The sequence below is a fragment of the Phycodurus eques genome, chromosome 3 (genome assembly GCF_024500275.1).
Source record: "Phycodurus eques isolate BA_2022a chromosome 3, UOR_Pequ_1.1, whole genome shotgun sequence".
NCBI classification, from domain to species: Eukaryota; Metazoa; Chordata; class Actinopteri; order Syngnathiformes; family Syngnathidae; genus Phycodurus; species Phycodurus eques.
In genome coordinates, this window is record NC_084527.1 from 16697087 (window position 1) to 16717429 (window position 20343).

Sequence of the window (20343 nt, forward strand, 5' to 3'; positions counted from 1 at the left end):
GTGGAGCAGCACATGTAGACAGACAATATAAAAATACTCACAGGCATATTTCCTTTATCCTCTGCGAAAAACGACAAATATTACTGCAGCTTACTGAGTTTTGTGGTCGTCTACATGTATATTCATATGTCTCTATTGCACTGCTTCCAGGTGGCCAAGGCGAGCAATGAATTTATCATGATGCACAAACCGTAAAATCTTTTACATTGTATTCAATAATGTTTTTAATATATGTTTTTAACAAGTACAATATTATAGGATTTTATTTTCCCTATTAAAAAAAATAATAATAAAAAAACTTTTTAGTTTTTTTTTTTTTGGGGAGGCTGGAACGGATTAATGGCATTTCCATTCATTTCAATGGGTAAAGATAATTTGAGATATGAGTGTTTGGCGTTACGAGCATGGTCACGGAACAATTTAAACGCTTATATCAGGGTACCACTGTGAAGTGCCTGATGCGATTGGTACACCAATCTGACCCAGCATGTGACTTGTTCCTCTATGATCGCAGGACATAAAAAGGTGCCACCTTTTCAAACACTAATGGCTCCAGTAGAGTGAGTGTCTGAGTGATAACGGAGCTCGCTTGGCCGCTAGCTGTCTACCGCGTGTGCCCCTTGGAAGACAACACTCGAAGTGCTGTTCTCACATAGCCTGCTTCAACCTCAAGTCGTAGAGTTTTTCTCATTTGTGTTGTAGTGCAAGGTCCTTTGGTGCGCCCAACAAGAATTTTGGTACGTTAAAATAAATCTTACTGTCACTGTTTTTATTTCTTTCACATTTAAGTCTGATTGTGTAAATGTCAGCATGGTATTTAGAGCCCATGGGAGCGTTTTCTCCTTCCGTCGTTACTGAGTCAGAGTAAGTGTTTTTTTCCGAGGTACAGAGAGTGGATTTTCACAGGTAGCTTTAAATGGAAAGAAAGGCTTTTGGAAGGAATCTGGTATAAGGATGGAGCAATTCATGGCAACTCTTCTATCTCTCCCAATTCAACGTAGGGAGCGATAGAATGAAAGGGTGGAGGTGAGGGATGGATTCAGTTTCCTTGGTGCATCCTGGGAGATGTGCTTGCATGTAATACAAAACTATCCATCAATATCCAGTCATTCCCAGCTCCTCTTTCAGCTTTCAAAGTGTGAAGGGCAGCATGATCCTTTTCTCTTGAAAGACTTTACTTGTAGTCTTTATTATTGTATTCAAAGTGTGATTCACTGAGAGTTTGGGAGGTTTCAATTCTGTATTTTTTGGAACTCAAAGTGTCAGAAGAGAATAGACAAACATGCAGTAGATAATGCCAGCTGAGCACAGCTCTGATGCAATGTTTGTCATTTAAAAAAAGCTTTGTCAGTGCAGATCTCCAATGTAAATAAATAATACAGCGCCACAGAAGAAAACATCAGTACCACCCAGAGAAGGGCCCTCATAATAGCTTGAATTATGTTTATTTTCTATATTGAACCCTATTCAAAGAAGGAGCTTGCAGGTGAAGCTTACATTCACTGCTCTAGTTTTGAACCAAGCAATGGAGGAATACACGCTGTTCTATTTAAAAAAGAAAAAGTAGCCACTTTGGATTCGGTTGCCTCATGTAAAAACACCACGAGCAAACCAAGAAAAAAATCCCCATCACAAAATACCTTTTGTGTTTTCTTTTTGTGACCTCCTATCTGGTATTAATATGAGTGGTTGCTATTTATATTGGATGGTAGTTACTTGGGCAACACGAACTTTTTATTTTTTTACAAAGCCTAGTCGTCAATGTCTGTGTATTTCTTTTAAGAAGAAGGAGCAAACGTTTTGAAAAGGGACATTTTAATCTGTCATAAGTCCCTCTGTGTACTTTGATGTACAAACATTAACGGATCTTCTTGGCCGTTATTTTTCCGAGACAAGAGTATTTTCAGTTCCTTAAAATGCAGGTTTTTGTTTTGTTTTTTTCCCCTGGTATAGTGGTTGGACTGTATCAGTCGGGGCTGTTCAAACTTCAACGGATTTCTGTTTTCCTTGAATGCACTTTCATTTTGAATGATAAAATGATCACAAATGTTTCAGGTTCCTTTTTGATGCATGAATGTCCTGGCCAAGATTTTTTTTCATATTATAAATAAATGGTGACCACAGAGCCAAAAATGTTGATTTCATTGTAAAGGTTACCTTCTGTCCTTTTGATTTTGTAAACAGAAACTTTTTTCCAATTCTCCCAATGCTAATCATTATCTTCTTCTTTCCCAGGTGACATTTACAAAGCGAAAGTTTGGCCTAATGAAGAAAGCCTATGAGCTGAGTGTGCTGTGCGACTGCGAGATCGCCCTGATCATCTTCAACAGCACCAACAAGCTGTTCCAGTACGCCAGCACAGACATGGACAAGGTCCTGCTCAAATACACCGAATACAACGAGCCCCATGAGAGTAGAACCAACTCGGACATTGTGGAGGTGAGTTGCAGGACGACACAAATCCACGTGCACCCGGATGCACTGAATCATGCACGGAAACACACAAACAGACCAGATGGTTTTGACTCATTACTTCTCTCTTTTTGCCTTCACACTCATCACTGAAAGGAATAATTGCGTGTGAAGTTTGATGTTCTGTAAAGCTAAATTTAAAAAGAAACATAACCTAAAATACTGTACATACTGTAAATGCTTAGGTCCTTTTATTACCAAGTGGTACAGTACAGTTAATCTTAGCACAGTACGGTTTAGAATGAAAAATTATAATTTCCGATCTGCAATGAGTGCCTTGACAGTGAAGCCTGCCCTGACCACCCCCCTCCCCCTCCCACGCCACTTTTAAAATTCTCAAGAGGTCCAAATTGCAGTATTTTTACCTTCTTATTCTGACATTTATAACATGTAGGATGACACAAACAAACATTATTTGACTTGTTACTTAAAGTATGTCGAGTTGTACTGGTTTGGCTCGATTCTGCATGGCTGAATTACAGCAAGAATTATGGTAATCATCAATGTTGGTGACTAACTAATTACATGTAACGAGATTAGGTAATTTAATTACAAACTTTATGTAATTGTAATGTGTTATATTACTGGGAGAAAATGTGTAATTAAATTACAGTTGCTTTTAGAAGTTTCCATGATTGCAGTTTTTTAGTTAGATTTGAAAAATGTAAAAAAAAAATAATAATAATTGAAATTCATTTTCATTACATTAATTAATTTTCATTACATTTAATTACATTAAAGCACATTCACTTATCTGGTTTGTCATATGAAGCGATATTGTCTAATCTGCACATTAGTCATTAGGTCAACATGGTATGGTATGCTATGGTATGGTGGTTTTCCACATGCTGTACACATATAATGCAACAAACACATTTTTTATTATGTATTTACATTTCATTATGTACAGTACATTTTATGTATTATGTATGTATATTCCAAAATAATGATCTATGGTTTCAATCCACCTTTGTAAAGGAAACATCCAAGCGTCTTTTTTATTTGTTTTTCCAAAAGGAAAAGTAATCAAAATGAAATCAAATGTAATTTGTCATATTACTTGTGTGAATGCTCAAGCACGTTATTCTACCTTTATTTTTATCTTTATTTTTATTATTTTTTATTATTCCGCCGCGTTTTTTGACGTGCTTCTCCTTCACCATTTTACATTCGATTCACTCCGTTCCAACTTCGACATGTTCAAAAATTCACGCGACGCGTGCTATTACTCATGTAAGCCGCAACATTTTCACATTACCCACAATTCCACATCTTACACCCAAATAATTCCCATTCATTTTCAATGACACTTTCAACAAAATACTTTCACATCATTCTTTCACTTTTAAAACATTCAGCTCATTCAGAACTTCTTCAAAACACATTGCCGTATTCCCCACATTCCACATTTTACACCCAGATTTCACATTTCATTATGTTAAAACACCCACATTCTCCCCCATTCCACTCTATTCTGCCTTGTTCCCCCCTGCTTCCACATTTCTTCACCAATTCAAACCATTCCACTTACTACGTTTTCCACATTCCCACATTACCCACATTCTGCAGTGTACAACACTAAAATACCCACATTCTAGCCACAACAAGACAAATTCTACCTTTTTAGCGACAGCTTAGCGACTTATTTCTCAACCGATCCCGATTCTCAACCGATTCCCACTGTTCCAACTTCTACCTGTTCAGCTCATTCAAGCGCATGATTTCAATCAGCATTGCAGCAATCACACACAATTTCTCCAGGAATTGCACCTTCTAGTTCAAATAGTTACACTATTATTACATTTTCAATAGGGTAACTTTGCAACACTGTAATCATACAGGGTCAAAATACTAAAAACAGGACTAATGAGTGACAGGAGGTGATATACTGTAGGTGTGTGGTTTAGACGGCACAAATACTGTACTTACCCCCTGCGCTGGCAACCCACATTATGCTACCGTGTGTCCAGTAGGATCGTGATAGCTGTCATTATTACTGGGATATCGTAGCGGTGAAACATTCAACAAAACATGTTGCTGTAGTTTTAAAAAGACCGGCTTTGTTTGAGACGAGCGCCAGAAGCCGAGTGTCAGCACTCGCCCATTAGGCAATATACGGAAATGCTAAGGGTGCTGTGGCCTCAATGGAGGCGCCACAAAATCAGGTGAAAATTCACCCTTAATAATAATACTACAAATGACAATACCGCCCAGCTTGTAATTTAGTACAGTTGACTATTAAATGGATATGCTGCTTCTAAGCAGTTAGCTTCAACATGCTATGCAAATCAGTAAATAACCAGTTTTATATTTCTGCTTTGAGGCATACAGGGGTCCTAACTGTAATATATCCTTTGTAGAGATTTAACCTACCGTACTTAGTTAATGTCTACATTGGCCTAATCTACACTTTGTTTTGTTTACATATGGCTAACTAACATGTTCCTGCTTTTAATAGTTGATCAACAAATTCTATCCCTTTTTGCCCCTTATACTGTATATCTGATTTTTAATCTTAGATGTCCGTTGTGTTACAGTTCAAATTGTGTAAAGCATGGTAATTATTTTAAACATTATGACAGTGTTAAAGTACACATTATCGTTAGTAATAGTCCGTAACCTAGCATTGCCACATGCAATATTAAACTAGTTTATTGCTTCTTTGAGTCTGCTAAACAACATTTCATTATAATGACAATAAATCTAATCTAATATGCATATCGGAAAGACACTATTAGGTTTTTCATTTACATTTTTTTAAATGACAATTCAATTATTTTAACTGTCATTTTAGGTTTGTAAATTGGGTGACATGTTATCTTATGAATTAAAGATAATGTGAAAAACAATGCTATTTGATTTCTTTTCTGAGCGTACGTAAATCGTCGATGGAGGGCTGTGTCAAATAAAATCTCGCCGAGGGCACCACATTGAAGTGACAGTTCTTGATGACTGCTCAACTATACTCATTTGTCCTGTGTCTTGGCGTCAATGCCAGAAAGGGATTGTGGCAACAACAACAAAAAGTCCCAATTTTTACAGTCACAGCTATTGCCAATATATTACTAAACCAAGCTGTACTGCCTGGTGGCAAGTGTGTGCTTTAATGATGTGACCATGCTGTCACCATTGATCTGCCTCTCAAAGTTGGACACTGATCTAAAACGGAGGACAGGTCGCTAGCGTGGCTGCCGACAATTGCAAACATTGCTGTCAGGGCAGCCAGTGAGCAGGCAGATAAAACAGAGAATGACGCCGGTGCTTTACAAGATCCTTAAGCTCTCAACATGAACCTGTTATGCAACATTCGCACCAGAGTTCTGACCAACCTGGTGGGCAGAGTTGATCCCTTTTTCATGTGGACACGCTCACACATCCTCATGCTGATCAAACTGCACTGGAAGAATACATCCTATTTTTTTTTTAATGTGAAACAACATGAGTGTCACAACATTGATCATACTACTGCCTAGTGCTGCTGTATTTAGAGAAGTAATTATTTAATATGTTTAAATCAAAGGAGCACTACTTTTCATACCAATTATCCACCCATTTTTTAATATGTAATTAAACAGGAACTTCATTGAGCAAGCATTTACATTTTTTTGTTCTACGCGAAGACAAATTATGTATACCAGTCTGAAATTGTTGGCTCAGAATATAAGAAGGCAAAATGTGCTGAACCCCAATGAGATGTAATGAATGAATAGTCGAGGCCCACACGCACCTATGGATCAGGCTGGCCAGGCTAATACAGGAGCCCACAGCATTGGGCATGTTTTTATCTCTTCATTTGGGTGCTACTGGGCCCAATGCCCAAACACGGGTGGAGAGGTCCACTGGGAGTACTCTTGCTACTCCAGATGGCAATCTGCCCCTCACAGCAAACGTTTTCAGTTTGCACATTCGCATCAAATGCCGTCTGCTCTGGAGGAGAATTGGGGCTGCTTTTTTCCAATTACATGCTTTTAAAGACATTGATATTCTGGTTGTGATGTAAATTTAGCAGGAGTTTGATCTTGTTAATATCGCTGTGCTTCCCATTCAGTGCTGTCAAATGTGTTAAGATAGCTTATACATTAGGTGATACAACATTTAGCATACGGACTGACCTTGATAATGAAAATGAAGAGAACGGACTCGGCATTTTATTTAGAGGCACCCACATGCATTATGTACCGTTTTTAGTGTTCACCATTCACAATGCTTCATTCTTCCAGTACGGTACAAAACTCAGGAGGCTAGTACTGTACATGCAATTCAATTCTCCATCCATGCCTACTTATCCATTCCGATGAGTACAAATATACTGTGTGAGAATTGTAATTTTATGCTAAATATCCCTGTAAAATCACGTCTGAATCATGTATGTATTACATACACAAGCCCATCTGCCCATAACCACTAGTGTTCACACCCTTTTAGTCACTGTATCACTAAGTGAGCGCTGTCACATGTTTCAACAAGTGCCTGTGACGCAACCTCGCCACTTTGATACTCTCTGTAACCGTGTCTCCATTATTGAGCCGAGGGTGGCTAACATATAAACAGCCATGTCAGGAAAGATGTTTAAGAGCCTAGTGGGGGCTGGGGTTGGGATAAAGCTTCAGAGCACTACCAGCACCGGGGAACCCAGAGGTCTCTTCACCAAATCGATGTGATGAGGCCTCTGCGTGCTCACGGGATTGGCCATAGGGCTGACACAGGCACGTTTAACACGGACGCAAGCGGGGTGCAAGGAGACGGAGGGGCGGAGGAGGGAGGTGAACATGGGTCGGGACCCTCCAGTGAAGTCTTGTGTGCTGCTGCTAAGCTTTGTCAAGGTTCATGAACGTGGGCGGGTTGCTGGGTTGAGGGAAGGCGAAGCATATTTCTTGTTGATCACGAAAGGGGGTCAACAATATATTAAATGTAGGATCTAGCATTGTTCTCTCAAATTTTGGTTTGCACACAGAAGAAGAATCACACTAAAATGTGAATTTAACTGCATGATGTCTCGTTTACCTTCAGAAGTATACAGAAACGCTTCCTTCTCCCTCTGATGCTGCTGTGCCTGAAGGTGTAGTGGGAGGGAGGCGAGGCAGAGGTAGGGGAGCAGAGCTCAGCGTGGGCGGCCAGCATCGAGGCTCACTACATTAGCAATAAAACTCTATGTAATTAGCATGTCTTTGGTTGATAATTAGAGTTGTTGAGAGAGTACCACTGAGAGTGTTACACATCCTCTGTAAGCTACTGTATTTTTACAAGAGGCTTCAGGGCTTTCTCATGAGTTTTTTTGTTTTTTCTCTCCACGTCCATTCAACATGCTACATCTCAAGTCATATGATAATTTTACAGTAGGTTGACAATATGGGTCAAATACATGAGCTTTAAAAATCCATAGACACCAGCAGAAAGGGGCAAATTTTCATACATTTAGACACTAAAATCCCATTCAATGTAGTTTGAACAAAAACGTTTCAGATTTGTTAACAAATTAAATGGAGAGAATGTGTTCCAAAACCCCTTCTTTGCTTATCAATGTCGCAAAAAGTCAAAGAAAATCAAAATAGGCAGAGGTAATCCTTTGAGGCCTCGGGAGGCCTTGCCCAATATGCAGACGTCTCACATGACATCGTGCATGATGGGATTTTGAACTTTTTATCCAAAGTTTGTATTGTACTATTGTAGGAGATTTAGACTTTGTTTCCCCATGTACTTAATACTGAAAATGCTTCAATTCAATTCCAAATCTCTCTCAACCATGTCCGACACTGTAGTATGCACACTTTGGATTTAAAGACACGCTTCAAACTTTGAACTCAAGGAAATACAGAGGCAGCTCCTCAGTCATGTGACGTCCAAGTCCGTCCTCCTGGCAGGTCCACAGTACACTCCTGAGTATGGCTTCAGATAAAACTGATTTCCCAACCTCGCGCTCTGGCCGATAAGTTTTCTGGACATACAATGATATCAAAGAAAAGGGAAAGCTTGAAAATACATCCACTTTTTCTTTTTTTTTTTTTATTCCTCCTGAAGGGTTATTGCTTTAAAGTCATATGGGCGGCATTCTGTGCAAATATGGGAGCTGTTAATTGCAAGAGCATATCAAAGAGTCCTTTTTCTCTGCTCCTGATGATTCCAGATTGAACATAAATCTCAACAGTGCTGGCTGCCTCTCCATCTGATTGCTTGCCACCTTAAATCTAACAACACATTTCGTGTGCCAAATGCCTGCTCCAAAATGTTTTTGTTTTGTTTTTTTGTTTTGTTTTTTTTTGTTTTGTTTTTTTTAGTTCTCCTCTATGTTGGAATGTTTATGAAAAAAACTAAAGTGTTAGCTACTACATAGAAGTGGTATTCTAGTGTTTATTGACATACTGTATATGCACTCAGAAACACCTCTCAGTAAAATGCAGTGAAAATGTGATGAATTAATTTTGCTTCTAATGTAGTGGCTGCTCAGTGAAGGATGTTGACAATTGGTTTAAACCCTGCAGAGTTTGAGAATGCGTTATGGTGACCTCAGCAAGAGCGCCACTCTCATGCCATTGGCGAAAGCGTCACGTGGCGTGGCACATGGCCCTTGGTACTAAACTGACCTCCCTGCCTTCTTACCATACCTGCCAGAAGAAAGGCTGCTGGCCAATCCCATTCCATCAGATTAATCTAATCTGAAAATTCAGATCTTCTCGTAATCTTCGACAGCAGCAGGAGCAAGAGCATGCTTCCCTTCTTTACCTCACCCGCCCTGCCTCGTTTTTCTCTTCCTCAGTGCTCACCTAGGAAGTTGTATCCCATGTAAAGGGGGGGAAGGGGGGAGGTGTGGGACAGAGGGATGGATGAGTGTGAGCAAAGGAGGAAGGATGGAAAGAGGGATGGTGGGAGGAAGGCTGGTAATTATTTCCAAAGGTCATTCTGTTAATGACTACCCGCTCGGCTAATGAGATTCAGCAAAGCTCCCTGGCCATGTTTCACCCGGCGTATGTTACACCGATGTGCCAAAATGTGTGCGAGGCACAGGTGTGTGCTCAGTCCAATGTGGCGACGACCGACTGCAGCAGGCGGTTAAAGTAGCAGCAAAGTATTTCTACATAAGAGTTAAAAGAAGAACGACATCGCCTCTAAATACAACAAAGAAGCCATTAAAAGCACTCAGTGGACAATTCATTAGGTACACCTGCACGCTGAAATCTCGCGTCAAAAATTGCATCTGAATAAATAATGCTCACATTCATGCTAATTGTAGCTTTCTGGTATTATGTAATGGTTTAAACCTTACCTTATTTATTAGTAAGCACCGTGAGAGCAGTGTAGTTCTAACAACACGAATACACACATTGTTAAATGAATACCTTTCTGACTGTGTCAATCAAACGAGCTTTATTTCATTTGAAAAGGCAATTCACTTGTATTGGATCTCATTAGATTTTGCAGCTGATGTTGTGTGCTTTATATTCCATTAGAAGCAATTCTATACTGTATATAGTAAGTCTACATTAATAACGCTCTTTAGCAAGTCAGTCGCAGGACATGTGAGCTCCCTCTCAGAAGTAGCAGTGTGCTCATGTTCTGCCTCGCGCCTGCGAAAATATTTTCCAGCATGTGTGCTATTCTGTGTGCTTATTTGGTTTCTAAACACCGTGGAGAACATTAGCCTTAAGGAGTTTCAGTGTTGATCAGCTCACTGAATGACTTCTTCTCATGACTCTCAAAGGCTGTGTAATTGTGCCAGCTTGAATAGCGACGCAAATGTAACCGCCGCGACTCTTTCATTTGTCAGCCTCTAATGGAATTAATGGCATCATATCTTCCGTCCCCGCAAGTGTCCAAATTGATCTCGCATGGACTTTTTAACCTTTTAGGTGAAGGTATGTGGGGTGTGACATGGGTGCCATACGGGGTGGGGTCGCCACAGCAATCACAGGGCTTCAGTGTTTACTCGTGGTGCAGAGACGGGCGACACAGCTTGTTTTTCCTGCCGAGGTGAGGATTAAGGTCTGAAGCCACTTTGACTGCCAAAGTAAATTAACATTATGACATTGGTAAGATTAAGAAATTAAGAATTTGCTTAAAGTAGAGCTGATGGCAGCCAGGGTACATGTTAGAATACATATTTGGCCAGCAATTTTCACAATATTCATTTACACGCACAATAAATGTTATACTTACTTGACATTTGCATTTAATTGTTTGAATTTTAGAATCAGATTTTATTTCCCTATATGAAATAATTCATACTTAACTACTCCCTTCTGGGATCAAACTGTCGTCATCATGAAACGGTTATTAACTGTTCAGACAATGTTTTAAATCACATTTTGACGTTCTGACCCATCAGAGAAAATAGAAATTGTTAAACTTCCATCGTGTGCTCACTTTACTTTGACGAAATCGCGAACGAGGAGAAGAAAACCCAGTTCTTTGTGTTTTTTTAAACTCCATTTATCTTTTATTCTTTTATTATTGCCAAATTAGCCATTTTGGCAGTAATAGGTGTAACATTTTTGCTCTTTTCCATCACTTCAGCGGTAGTATCACAAAAACACCAGAAAAAACACGTGGACCAAATCCTTTAGACCCTCACTGAAGCCTTGTGAGGTACACGGATGACTTGCATGACGGTAGAAAAAAAATAAAAATAAATTGTGTAACTTTCGTGATGTATATTTCCTGAAATGTTCTCCATATAGCCGGGACGTCCGACTTTAGAGGTTCCACTTGTTTTCGTAGGCTGTGTTAACAACAGTGGCAGCTGTAAGTAAGCCGATGAGTTGGTGGAAAAGCAAACAGGCTACTGTATACGTGCAAAACCTCTTGTAATGTTCCATGTGTCATACAGCTGTGTTTCCTTCCCTTCTTCCTGTCTTCACCAACTTTGTCGACATTGGGGCTCCACATATGGGCATCCTCATTTTTACTGTATAAATTCAGTTTTAAAACTTAAAGTTCAGGGGATGAGTACTGAGGCTAGTAGCCATTTTTGTTTCCCTGTGCTAAAGATGCTTCCTTTCCAAAAGGCTGCTTCATTTTGCTGCATAGTGAAAAGTCAACACAGCAACCACTATCGCTTACATTTCACCGTATGTGAACTCCTTTTTTAATAGATGTCTTTATATAAAGAAATGAAAAAAAGTGATTTAAAAATAGTTCTTAGTGAAGCTAAAAATAGTTAGTCGCTAGCAGTCTTTGCTGGGAGGACTCTCCCCCCCCCCCTCCTCCTCCCTTTGAGTGTTGGTATGAGGGGTTGTTTTTCAAACAGAAGGGTGAGTAAGCAAGCAGAGCTCCATACTATTCATTCAGTCCTCATCTGCCCCTTTTTTTCCCCTCTGATCATCCAGCATGAATAATTGCTCTCATCAACCACATGCATGACACCGTCGGCCCAAGACCCCGCGGTGCCCATAAACATTTGATCCTTTGAATAAAGACACCCGTTATTTAATTCACTTAGCTCCCCCACTCCCTACGCTTAACCAAACAGTAGCTTCCTGTCTTGTTGTTTGTTAAAATTCATACATAATAGAGAAAACATCTACCCCTTTCACATCTAATGCTGAGGCTCTCCTTGTGTGTTTAAAAAGATGTTATTGAGAAAATGACCTATGACCGGCCTCCAAGCATGATCAAGGCTAGCACATGAGACCACATCTGCATGGCTTAGATATAAGAAGAGAACTTTAGTGAGTTCCTGTTTTACAGACTAAACACTATGTCTCCTTAATTTTATACAAGTGGCTAAATACAGGAAGGCAGATAATGTACTTGATCTACAAGCTCAGCATTTTTGCCCCACATCAGACACCCACTGTCCAGAAAAGCAGAACCTCAGACGTTCAACTTAAGACTGGTTTGGATCTCTCTCTGGGCTGTTTTTTAAGGTCAACATGTTGCAGCGGAAGTCTGAGGTAGGCACACGACAACAAAAGGAGCTTTTAAAAATAGACCGTTTGAAATGTGCCAATATGTGGTCCCTGTGGTGTGGAGAGTCAGGCCACTTCTGAGGCCATGGTGCCAAGGCTGCCAGGCAAGGCTTTTCCACTATACAGCCCAAAACAATTCACGCCAGCTATTAAGATGAAATGACGCCTTGTTCTTTGAAACTATTTGTGGAAAATTTGAAATAATGATCTATTTTTAAAAATGGCATACCCTCCACCCGGCCCCAGAGCTTCCGTCTCCCCCTCCTGCCCCTCCTCTGCCACCGCCCATGCCCCCCTTCCCTCCTCACCATAATTGCAGCTTTGGGTAGGGTTTGGAAATCCAAGGTCACATTACAGAGGTCAAGCAGCTGGTCATTGTTACTCAAGGCCTCCCTCAGGCTCCCTCTTCCTGCTGTGGAGCCACGCGATAAGCGACCAAGTGACAAAAGACGATAAGTCATGATTGGTGGGCAGTGCAAAAAAACAAGACGTGGGGCGGCGGTTGTAAAGAACTCCACGTTTTAACGTTTCCCTTTAGAAATAATATGTTGTGTTTGGAGCAAAATGAAAGCTTTATAAATTATTAAATGTGAAATCAGTGTAGACACATTGTCATGTCTGTAGTTTAGAATAGAGACGATGCAATGCGTCCAGGGGGCAGAGAGAATAAAAAAATGGTAAAATCAGGGTATAGACATAAGTGCCCTCTTTATCCACTTTCTCTGAGCTGGTATTGTCCCGTAATGTCTATCTGGATAATTATACAGTGTGGTGACTTGTCTGAATGACCACTTTGTTCACTGGGCTTGGATGCTGCTGTAGCAAAGCGTGTTGGATTGTGACATGTGCTCAGTGTGTGTGTCTCTTCCATATGGGATACACTGCACCATCTGGTATTGCGCTGCATGCGGGCTAGCTACTGTAAGACCGCCTGTATGTGAGTGGGCTCTTGTCTTTGGGGGTTTTTCCTCATGGTGATTTGAGCATGTGCGCATCACACAATTAATGCCACGGTTTGATCAAGTTTGGAGCCCTGTTACACACATAACTTTTATCTTTCCTTACAAAATAGAACACTCAACCATTTGTGACCATGAAAGATGCCGTAGCATCAGACTTAATCGCTGAAAAGTCATTGCGAGGTTCACTTTTGAAATCAGGGATAAACAGACAAATACAGGCAGGGATGAGCTGGGGTTTGAGGAAAGAAGGCGGCACGCATTCCTCTCATTGCTAACCTACAAAAATCAACCCTCTCTCCCCAAATGCTCACTCACACGTGCACACCATGCAGCCGTCATCCATGGACAGGCCCCTCGACATGGTCCTGGCATGTTCAAACCACGCTTCATGAAACTGTGGCCTTCTTTGCCTTTGGTCTGCCATCTGCTTCCAATAAACTAAGCCAGCCTGATCCCTCTGATGTCCCCCACCAACAACAACTCTGAAAAAGCAGAGAGAAGGAAACAGTAAGACCGCCAAAGTGAGTGATGAGTGAGACGAAAATCGCGAGTGTGGCAGAGAGAACAAGAAGCAGAAATGAGAGGAATGAGAGCACATCTCCAACATGTTATTATCTCTTTTGTACCTCAAAAAAGGGCCACGCCACGAGTGTGCTTCCAGTGCAGTGGTGCTGGGGGAGTTAATCAAAAGTGGGTCCACTTTGTGACCACCTGGCCTTTTCTGCTCTGATGGAAAAGGGACAGTTACTTCCACCTGGTTCACCCCTATTGACACTATGGCACATTGGTCCTTACCAAGCTTGTACAAACAAATTGGGTTGGTCAACTGGCGACTGCTCCCTGATGATCAGTTATTTCAAGTGTATTTTCCTCAAAATAATGAGCATGATCACAGTCTGAGTGAATATTTCGGAAATATAGTGTGTAAAGGTACATATAGTTGGAACGATTTGAAACATGAGCAAACAATCTGGTTGAAACTACATAAGCATTAAAAATAAAAGATACAAATGTGGTGTATACCAGAAAGGAGGTTCAACAAACTCATTCTAAACCTGAACTCTGAGTTAACTTCCTCTGAGATAGGAAACTCTGTGTATTCTTATCAGAATTAATTCAATCGATTCGTAGTATGTTCACCTTGAGTTAAGCGAGTGCATGACCACAGCAAAAAGACCTCATCAAACGGAGCCCTGATATAATTCACTATGGCAACAGGGAGAAAAATGTTTCCCCCCTTTGAATTGGAGGTGCTAATGCAGGTATTTAGTGATAATTTTATATTCCCAAATAAACAAACAAACAAAAAAACGACACCACTGTGGACAGAGAAGCAGCATGGGTGTACAAATTGCTGCACGAGTGAATGTGGAAGTATGAATACACTGCTATTTTATGCACTGACTTAACATTTAACTGCACTTTAACTTGGAGCATATAGGTGAAAAGGGGATCTGATTAGATTGATAGAAACGTACTTGGAAGCAGTTAAAATTGTAATATCAAAATATTCTTCAGACTCAGGTAAGGTGTATTTTCTCATAATTAGACCTCACTTTGATCTTTGGTCTTCCTTAACCAGATAACTGAGTTTCCCCACATCTCAGGGTTAAACTACTCTGAGTTTTCAAATAACCTGGAATACACCCTGATATGATGAGATTAGATGAAGATGTAAACAAAGCTTACATGGTATTGTAAATGTCAAATGTGTATTGCTGCTCAGTGCACCGTTTGGATAAGATGTGGATCAAAATCTGTTGACATTACAGCTTCTGTTTACAAAGTTTCAACCATTACAAACAATAAAGTTTGTTAGATATTATTTTTGTGTGCAATTTCACTAAAATTAAAAGGTAATATCCCTGGAAAAATACTAATCCATTTTTTTTTAATACACTTTAACGCACAACAAACTCATAAATATCAAAATAAAATGACAGACTTCATATTTAATGCATCTCGAAAGGCGTTCCAAAAGGTCATTTGAAATTTTATGAAAGTGTAACTTTTAAACATGCCATTGAAAAATAGCACATACCAGAGTGGGCCCCTGTGGTGCCACAAGACACACATTCTGTCACCATGGCAGGTGTGCATCACTCACATAGCTTTATGTCTTAAAAGAGTATGAGACTATTCACTATTCCGACTATTTACCTCATGCTCACAAAAAGCTTTCTTTATCTTTTACAATAGCATGCAATCGTGGTAATCCATATAAAGAAAAAGTGTCATTTATTGTATTCCAACCAATATGGAAAAGAACTGCTTGAGGAAAACCCTCCTTCATACTTTTACAGACAAAGCCTCTTCTAAAGTCCATACAGTGTTGGCAAAGACCAAAAATGAATAGAAACAAGCTGTTTTTGTGAGGGCTGGCTGCACCAATGCTGATGGCTTGAAGACATTGAGATACATTGATTAGCCTGTCTGTCGCCAATAGCCATAAACACAATATTGAATGTGTCGTACCCTTCAGCCACTGCCAAGACGTCGGTCAGCAATAAAGAGCTTTCCAAACATAACCCAACAGTTAACACACACGTCTGTCAAAAATAAAGATGGACCCATCAAGCCAACAATGTTTTGACTCTGCTTATGTCGAGATGTGGTGGGTGTCCAGAAAATGAGGGGGACGGAGAGGGAGACAGACTGAGAAGCAGACTGGGACAGAGAGACGGATCAGAGGGCTGGAGAGGGTGCGAAGGATGGCAGAATGCCGAACAGAAGGATCCTGCTATGGTGGGCATCAGCTGTCCCTTTCAGACCCCCTGGGGGCCGATCAGAATTCACACCCAAATACCCTGCAAGGGTCCAAGGAGTTATTACTCACACCCCGGACTGTGCAAAGGAACTGTTACAATTGAAGACACATTTATTTGACAGATGCTACGCAAAGAACTTTAGAAACAAAAGACAGCTGAATATTCCAAGTTAGGACAGGCTTAAGAGCTCTGTCTATTGAGTAGAACTGATTGTTACCAAGTGCATTTTGAGGCAACCAAGGCAAAACTGGGTGCGCAACTTGGCTGACAGAGGCACTGTTCAATCAGTCTCAACTAGTTTGCTTTCTGAAGAACAACTTCATGATGTCAGCAAGGAGCTCTACCTCCGCTATGGCAGCTCCTCCAGGCAGCATTATTCTGCTCAATACAACACTGGCAGTGAAATTTGTTCCCCATAGTTAATCAAAGCAATTAAATCGATTGCTCATCCCTAATGACATTATGACAATGAAAATGCTCTATATGGTTTAGGGTTTGATGATGTGCATAAGGGTGAAAAAAAACACTCAACCTGACTACATTAGACTGCCGTTGAACTGACTGCTAATGTCTGATGCTGCCGTGTAGGCCGTCCTAGCTCTGGGTGAAGAGCTGAAGGGTACTGATGAGACCGGTGTCTAAGTATGTAGGCCACCGTGTCTATGCCGTCCCTGCTTGGCAGAGGCCCTGTGACAAGTCGAGTCATGAGGGAGCATCATGAAGAAGGAGTTTAATTAGGAGCAAGCCTCCAAAGGGGCCACAGAAAGACATAAGAGCCAAGCAAGCAAAAACAGCTTTTTTCTTCCTCTCCCAGGAAGTACAGTGTACTGTAGTTCTTCTCCTCCTTTTTCCCATTCACTCACTCTCTAGCCACATGCACTATGTATAAATATATACAATGACGTTATTGTGTGAAGTGTGAACACAGCTGGGCCTTCTATGGTGATGTGAGCAGTCCGACAGACGGGATTGGTCGTTGGGTAGTGTGTCAGCCTTTGGCAACAGGTGTGATGTCCGCAGACAGGTGGCCATAACTGGAATGAGTGGCATAGCGCCCTCGTAGCACTCCCTCAAAGCACTGAGCCTCGCTGGAAAGCTAAGCCCGGGGGGAGGGCCACATGCTTCCGAGTCATACAACACTCTGTGACCTATCGACACCCAGTACAAGCAGTGTCCCGACCCGCTGGCATGACCACCCGCTCTTTAAGCCCTTTTGGGTGCCTCATTTGTCCTGCGAGCTCTGCTTCTGCTATCATTTATGGTTTTCCTAAAATGGACATGTACTGAATATCTGATCAAGGGATGGACGTTTAACTAACTTGGTTGGCTAGAATGTTCTGAACTACTGTTTTGTTGCTATAGACAGTTGTTACCAGGAGGAGTTCCCATAAGGGAGGTTGTCCTGGATGTAGCTTAACTTTCTTTGTGATTCTCGGTGAGACAGAATTGAGAGCTCTTATGCTGGTTGCACCCAAATGGTGTCCTCCATTTTGCCTCAATGGCTTCAAGTCACATTTAATCAACAATCAATTCCACACATCCATCCAGCCATCCATTTTCTGTACCGCTTATCCTCACGTGGGTCGTCGGTATGCTGGAGCCTATCCCAGCTATCCTCGGGCAAGAGGCGGGGTGCACCCTGAACTGGTCGCCAGCCAATCACAGGGCACATAGAAACAAACAACCATTTGCACTCACATTCACACCTACGGGCAATTTAGTGTCCTCAATCAACCTACCACGCATGTCTTTGGGATGTGGGAGGAAACCGGAGTACCTGGAGAAAACCCACGCAGGCATGGGGAGAACATGCAAACTCCACACAGGCGGGGCTGGGATTTGAACCCCGGTCCTCTGAACTGTGAGGCTGATGTGCTAACCAGTCGTCCACCGTGTAGCCTCACACAATGGAGGCAATTCTTATCAATCAACAATCAAACAATTTAAAAATAAAACATTATTATGGCCATCCCTACTGTGATCTGTCCTGGATTGGAGGAAAGATTTGGAAGTTTGAAAGGAAAGTTTTGGTTTGTCATATGAACAGAACAAGGCTAGAAGTTCAAGTCTTGTCAGCTCAATACGATGCATCGCCAGGACCACAATGCAACTACACCAAAGACAGAAAAAAACCTTGAAATTTCACATCTCACGTGTTTGCCAAAAAAGACAGCGTGATGAACCTCTGCAACCCCTTTGTTCTCCTGACTCACACACCTCACATGAAGCGAGAGCGCCTTTTTCCCGGCAGAGTCAGATCTCCTTGCGTTTGTTTGGTGTGATTTCCTGAAGACTGTCAGAGATGTAAGAGATGCTTTCAAATTCCGAATTCCAGATTTCCACTCTGGGGGGGCAGCGGGCAAGTGAGAATTTGGAAAAACAGAAAGAGGAGAGCCGGCAAATGTTGACATGCTTATACAGTAGCTGCTTTGCCACAAGACGCCTCAGGAATCAAACAGCGATCACGCACACAACAGGAGCCCTCTAAGTTCACTAAAACCACACTCCAAATAGGCCTTTGTTGTGCTGACATGTGAGATGAGTGGATCGTTATTTGTTTTCTAAGCAGGCAGATTGTTCTCTGTCACCGCCTGCTGCCGCTCATGATGGAGCAGCGAGCATCACTCGTATCTCCTCCGTGAGCGAGCGCCAACACAGACAACAAATGAGAGTAAGAAGTTCACTGAGATTAACTTATCTCAGCATCTACCTTCTCCTTTGTACACCCACACTCGCACCAACACACAATCCTTCCCTTCACACATACACACACACACACACACACACACTTCATCAGCATCAAATACAGGGTGTACTAAAGTAAATTTAATTACGTCTGTCTGATATGGAGCCTCAGATGAAAGTAGGGAAGCGCAGTATGAAGCAAAGACTACACAGACAGAAGCAGGCCCGTGATATTCCTCCACTAGACTAATCTCCCTTTATTAAAGCCAGGGGGAGAAAAGACGGGAGGGGGGCCGGCTGGTGGTGGGTGGTGGTCGTTAGGAGTGGAGTGAGGATGGAAGGGGGGGAGGGTCTGCCTTTGATGAGATCACTAACTGTCAGCTACTGTACTTTTCTTCACTCACAGTTTTGTCTTTGTCTCACTTTTACAAATGAACACGTGTCTCAGCGGTAGCCTACTTGCTCGAGCAGACACACTCTCGTGCTAACACACACACAACAGTATGTCTTAAATCATCGTTGGTTGTCATGGTCGTTGACAATATCCTCACCCAAAAAAAAAAAGACTTTCTCATGCAGGGTCTCTTTGAGTGGTAGATCTGAGCTCTTTGGGATCTCATGGGGGCAGGTGGCCATCAGGTGGACAAAATGGAAACTGCTGCTTTCAATAGTGCCCCCTTCAGTGACCCAAACATACACATTTATCCTTTATTTACATCCATTTCACTATCTTTGGTTATTGGCTTTAATTTTATTTATTTGTAATTTTTTGGTTTCTGTTCTCGAGGTTGTACACGGTGCGTGAAACTGTTGAAAAAAAATATTTTCATTCTAATATTGAAAATAGTATCACCAAATTTGTAAAAACAGACAAAAAAATTTATCCAAAAGTCAGTTTTGTGGTTTTTCTGACCCCCAAAAATCTCTCTCTCTCTCTCTCTCTCTCTCTCTCTCTCTCTCTCTCTCTCTCTCTCTCTCACTTTCTCTCTCTCTCTCTCTCTCTCTCTCTCTCTCTCTCTCTCTCTCTCTCTCTCTCTCTCTATATATATATATATATATATATATATATATATATTCCCGCGACCCTTGTGAGGATAAGCGGCTTGGAAAATGGATGGATATATATATATATATATATATATATATATATATATATATATGTTCACACATATGTTCACATATATATATATATGTGAACATTCTGCTTCCAAAAATTATTCATACACTTACAATGCATGTTATAAATGTTATAATTTATTAGAATGCCCTTTTTGCAGGACCGTTCAGAATTATAAATAATTGTAGGATTAGGGTTAGGGTTGCGGTTCATCAGTTAGGGTTAAGTTTCATTTTATGTAAAATAAAAGAAAAAAAACAGGGTTTGAATGTTTTTGGTATCAACAGTAAACTGAAAAAAGAGTCCTTTGAATTCACGTAATTTGAACATCGGTTGCACATGATTAAAACGTGTTAAAATGACATAATTTTCCCCTCTTCTCCTAAAAATAAAAAATCATTTTAACACATTTTAATCATGTGCAACCGATGATACAT

At 41.0% G+C, this 20343-nt stretch overlaps 1 protein-coding gene across 12 annotated transcripts in view; it reads left to right on the forward strand.

The window, feature by feature from the left end:
- mef2cb (myocyte enhancer factor 2cb) overlaps positions 1-20343 on the forward strand; it is a 78186-nt gene that overhangs the window by 37893 nt on the left and 19950 nt on the right. For all 12 annotated transcript variants that reach the window (XM_061672264.1, XM_061672273.1, XM_061672263.1 and 9 more), the window contains exon 3: positions 2236-2439. In XM_061672264.1, the coding sequence (XP_061528248.1) occupies positions 2236-2439 (204 nt within the window). The remainder of the gene's footprint in view (positions 1-2235; positions 2440-20343) is intronic.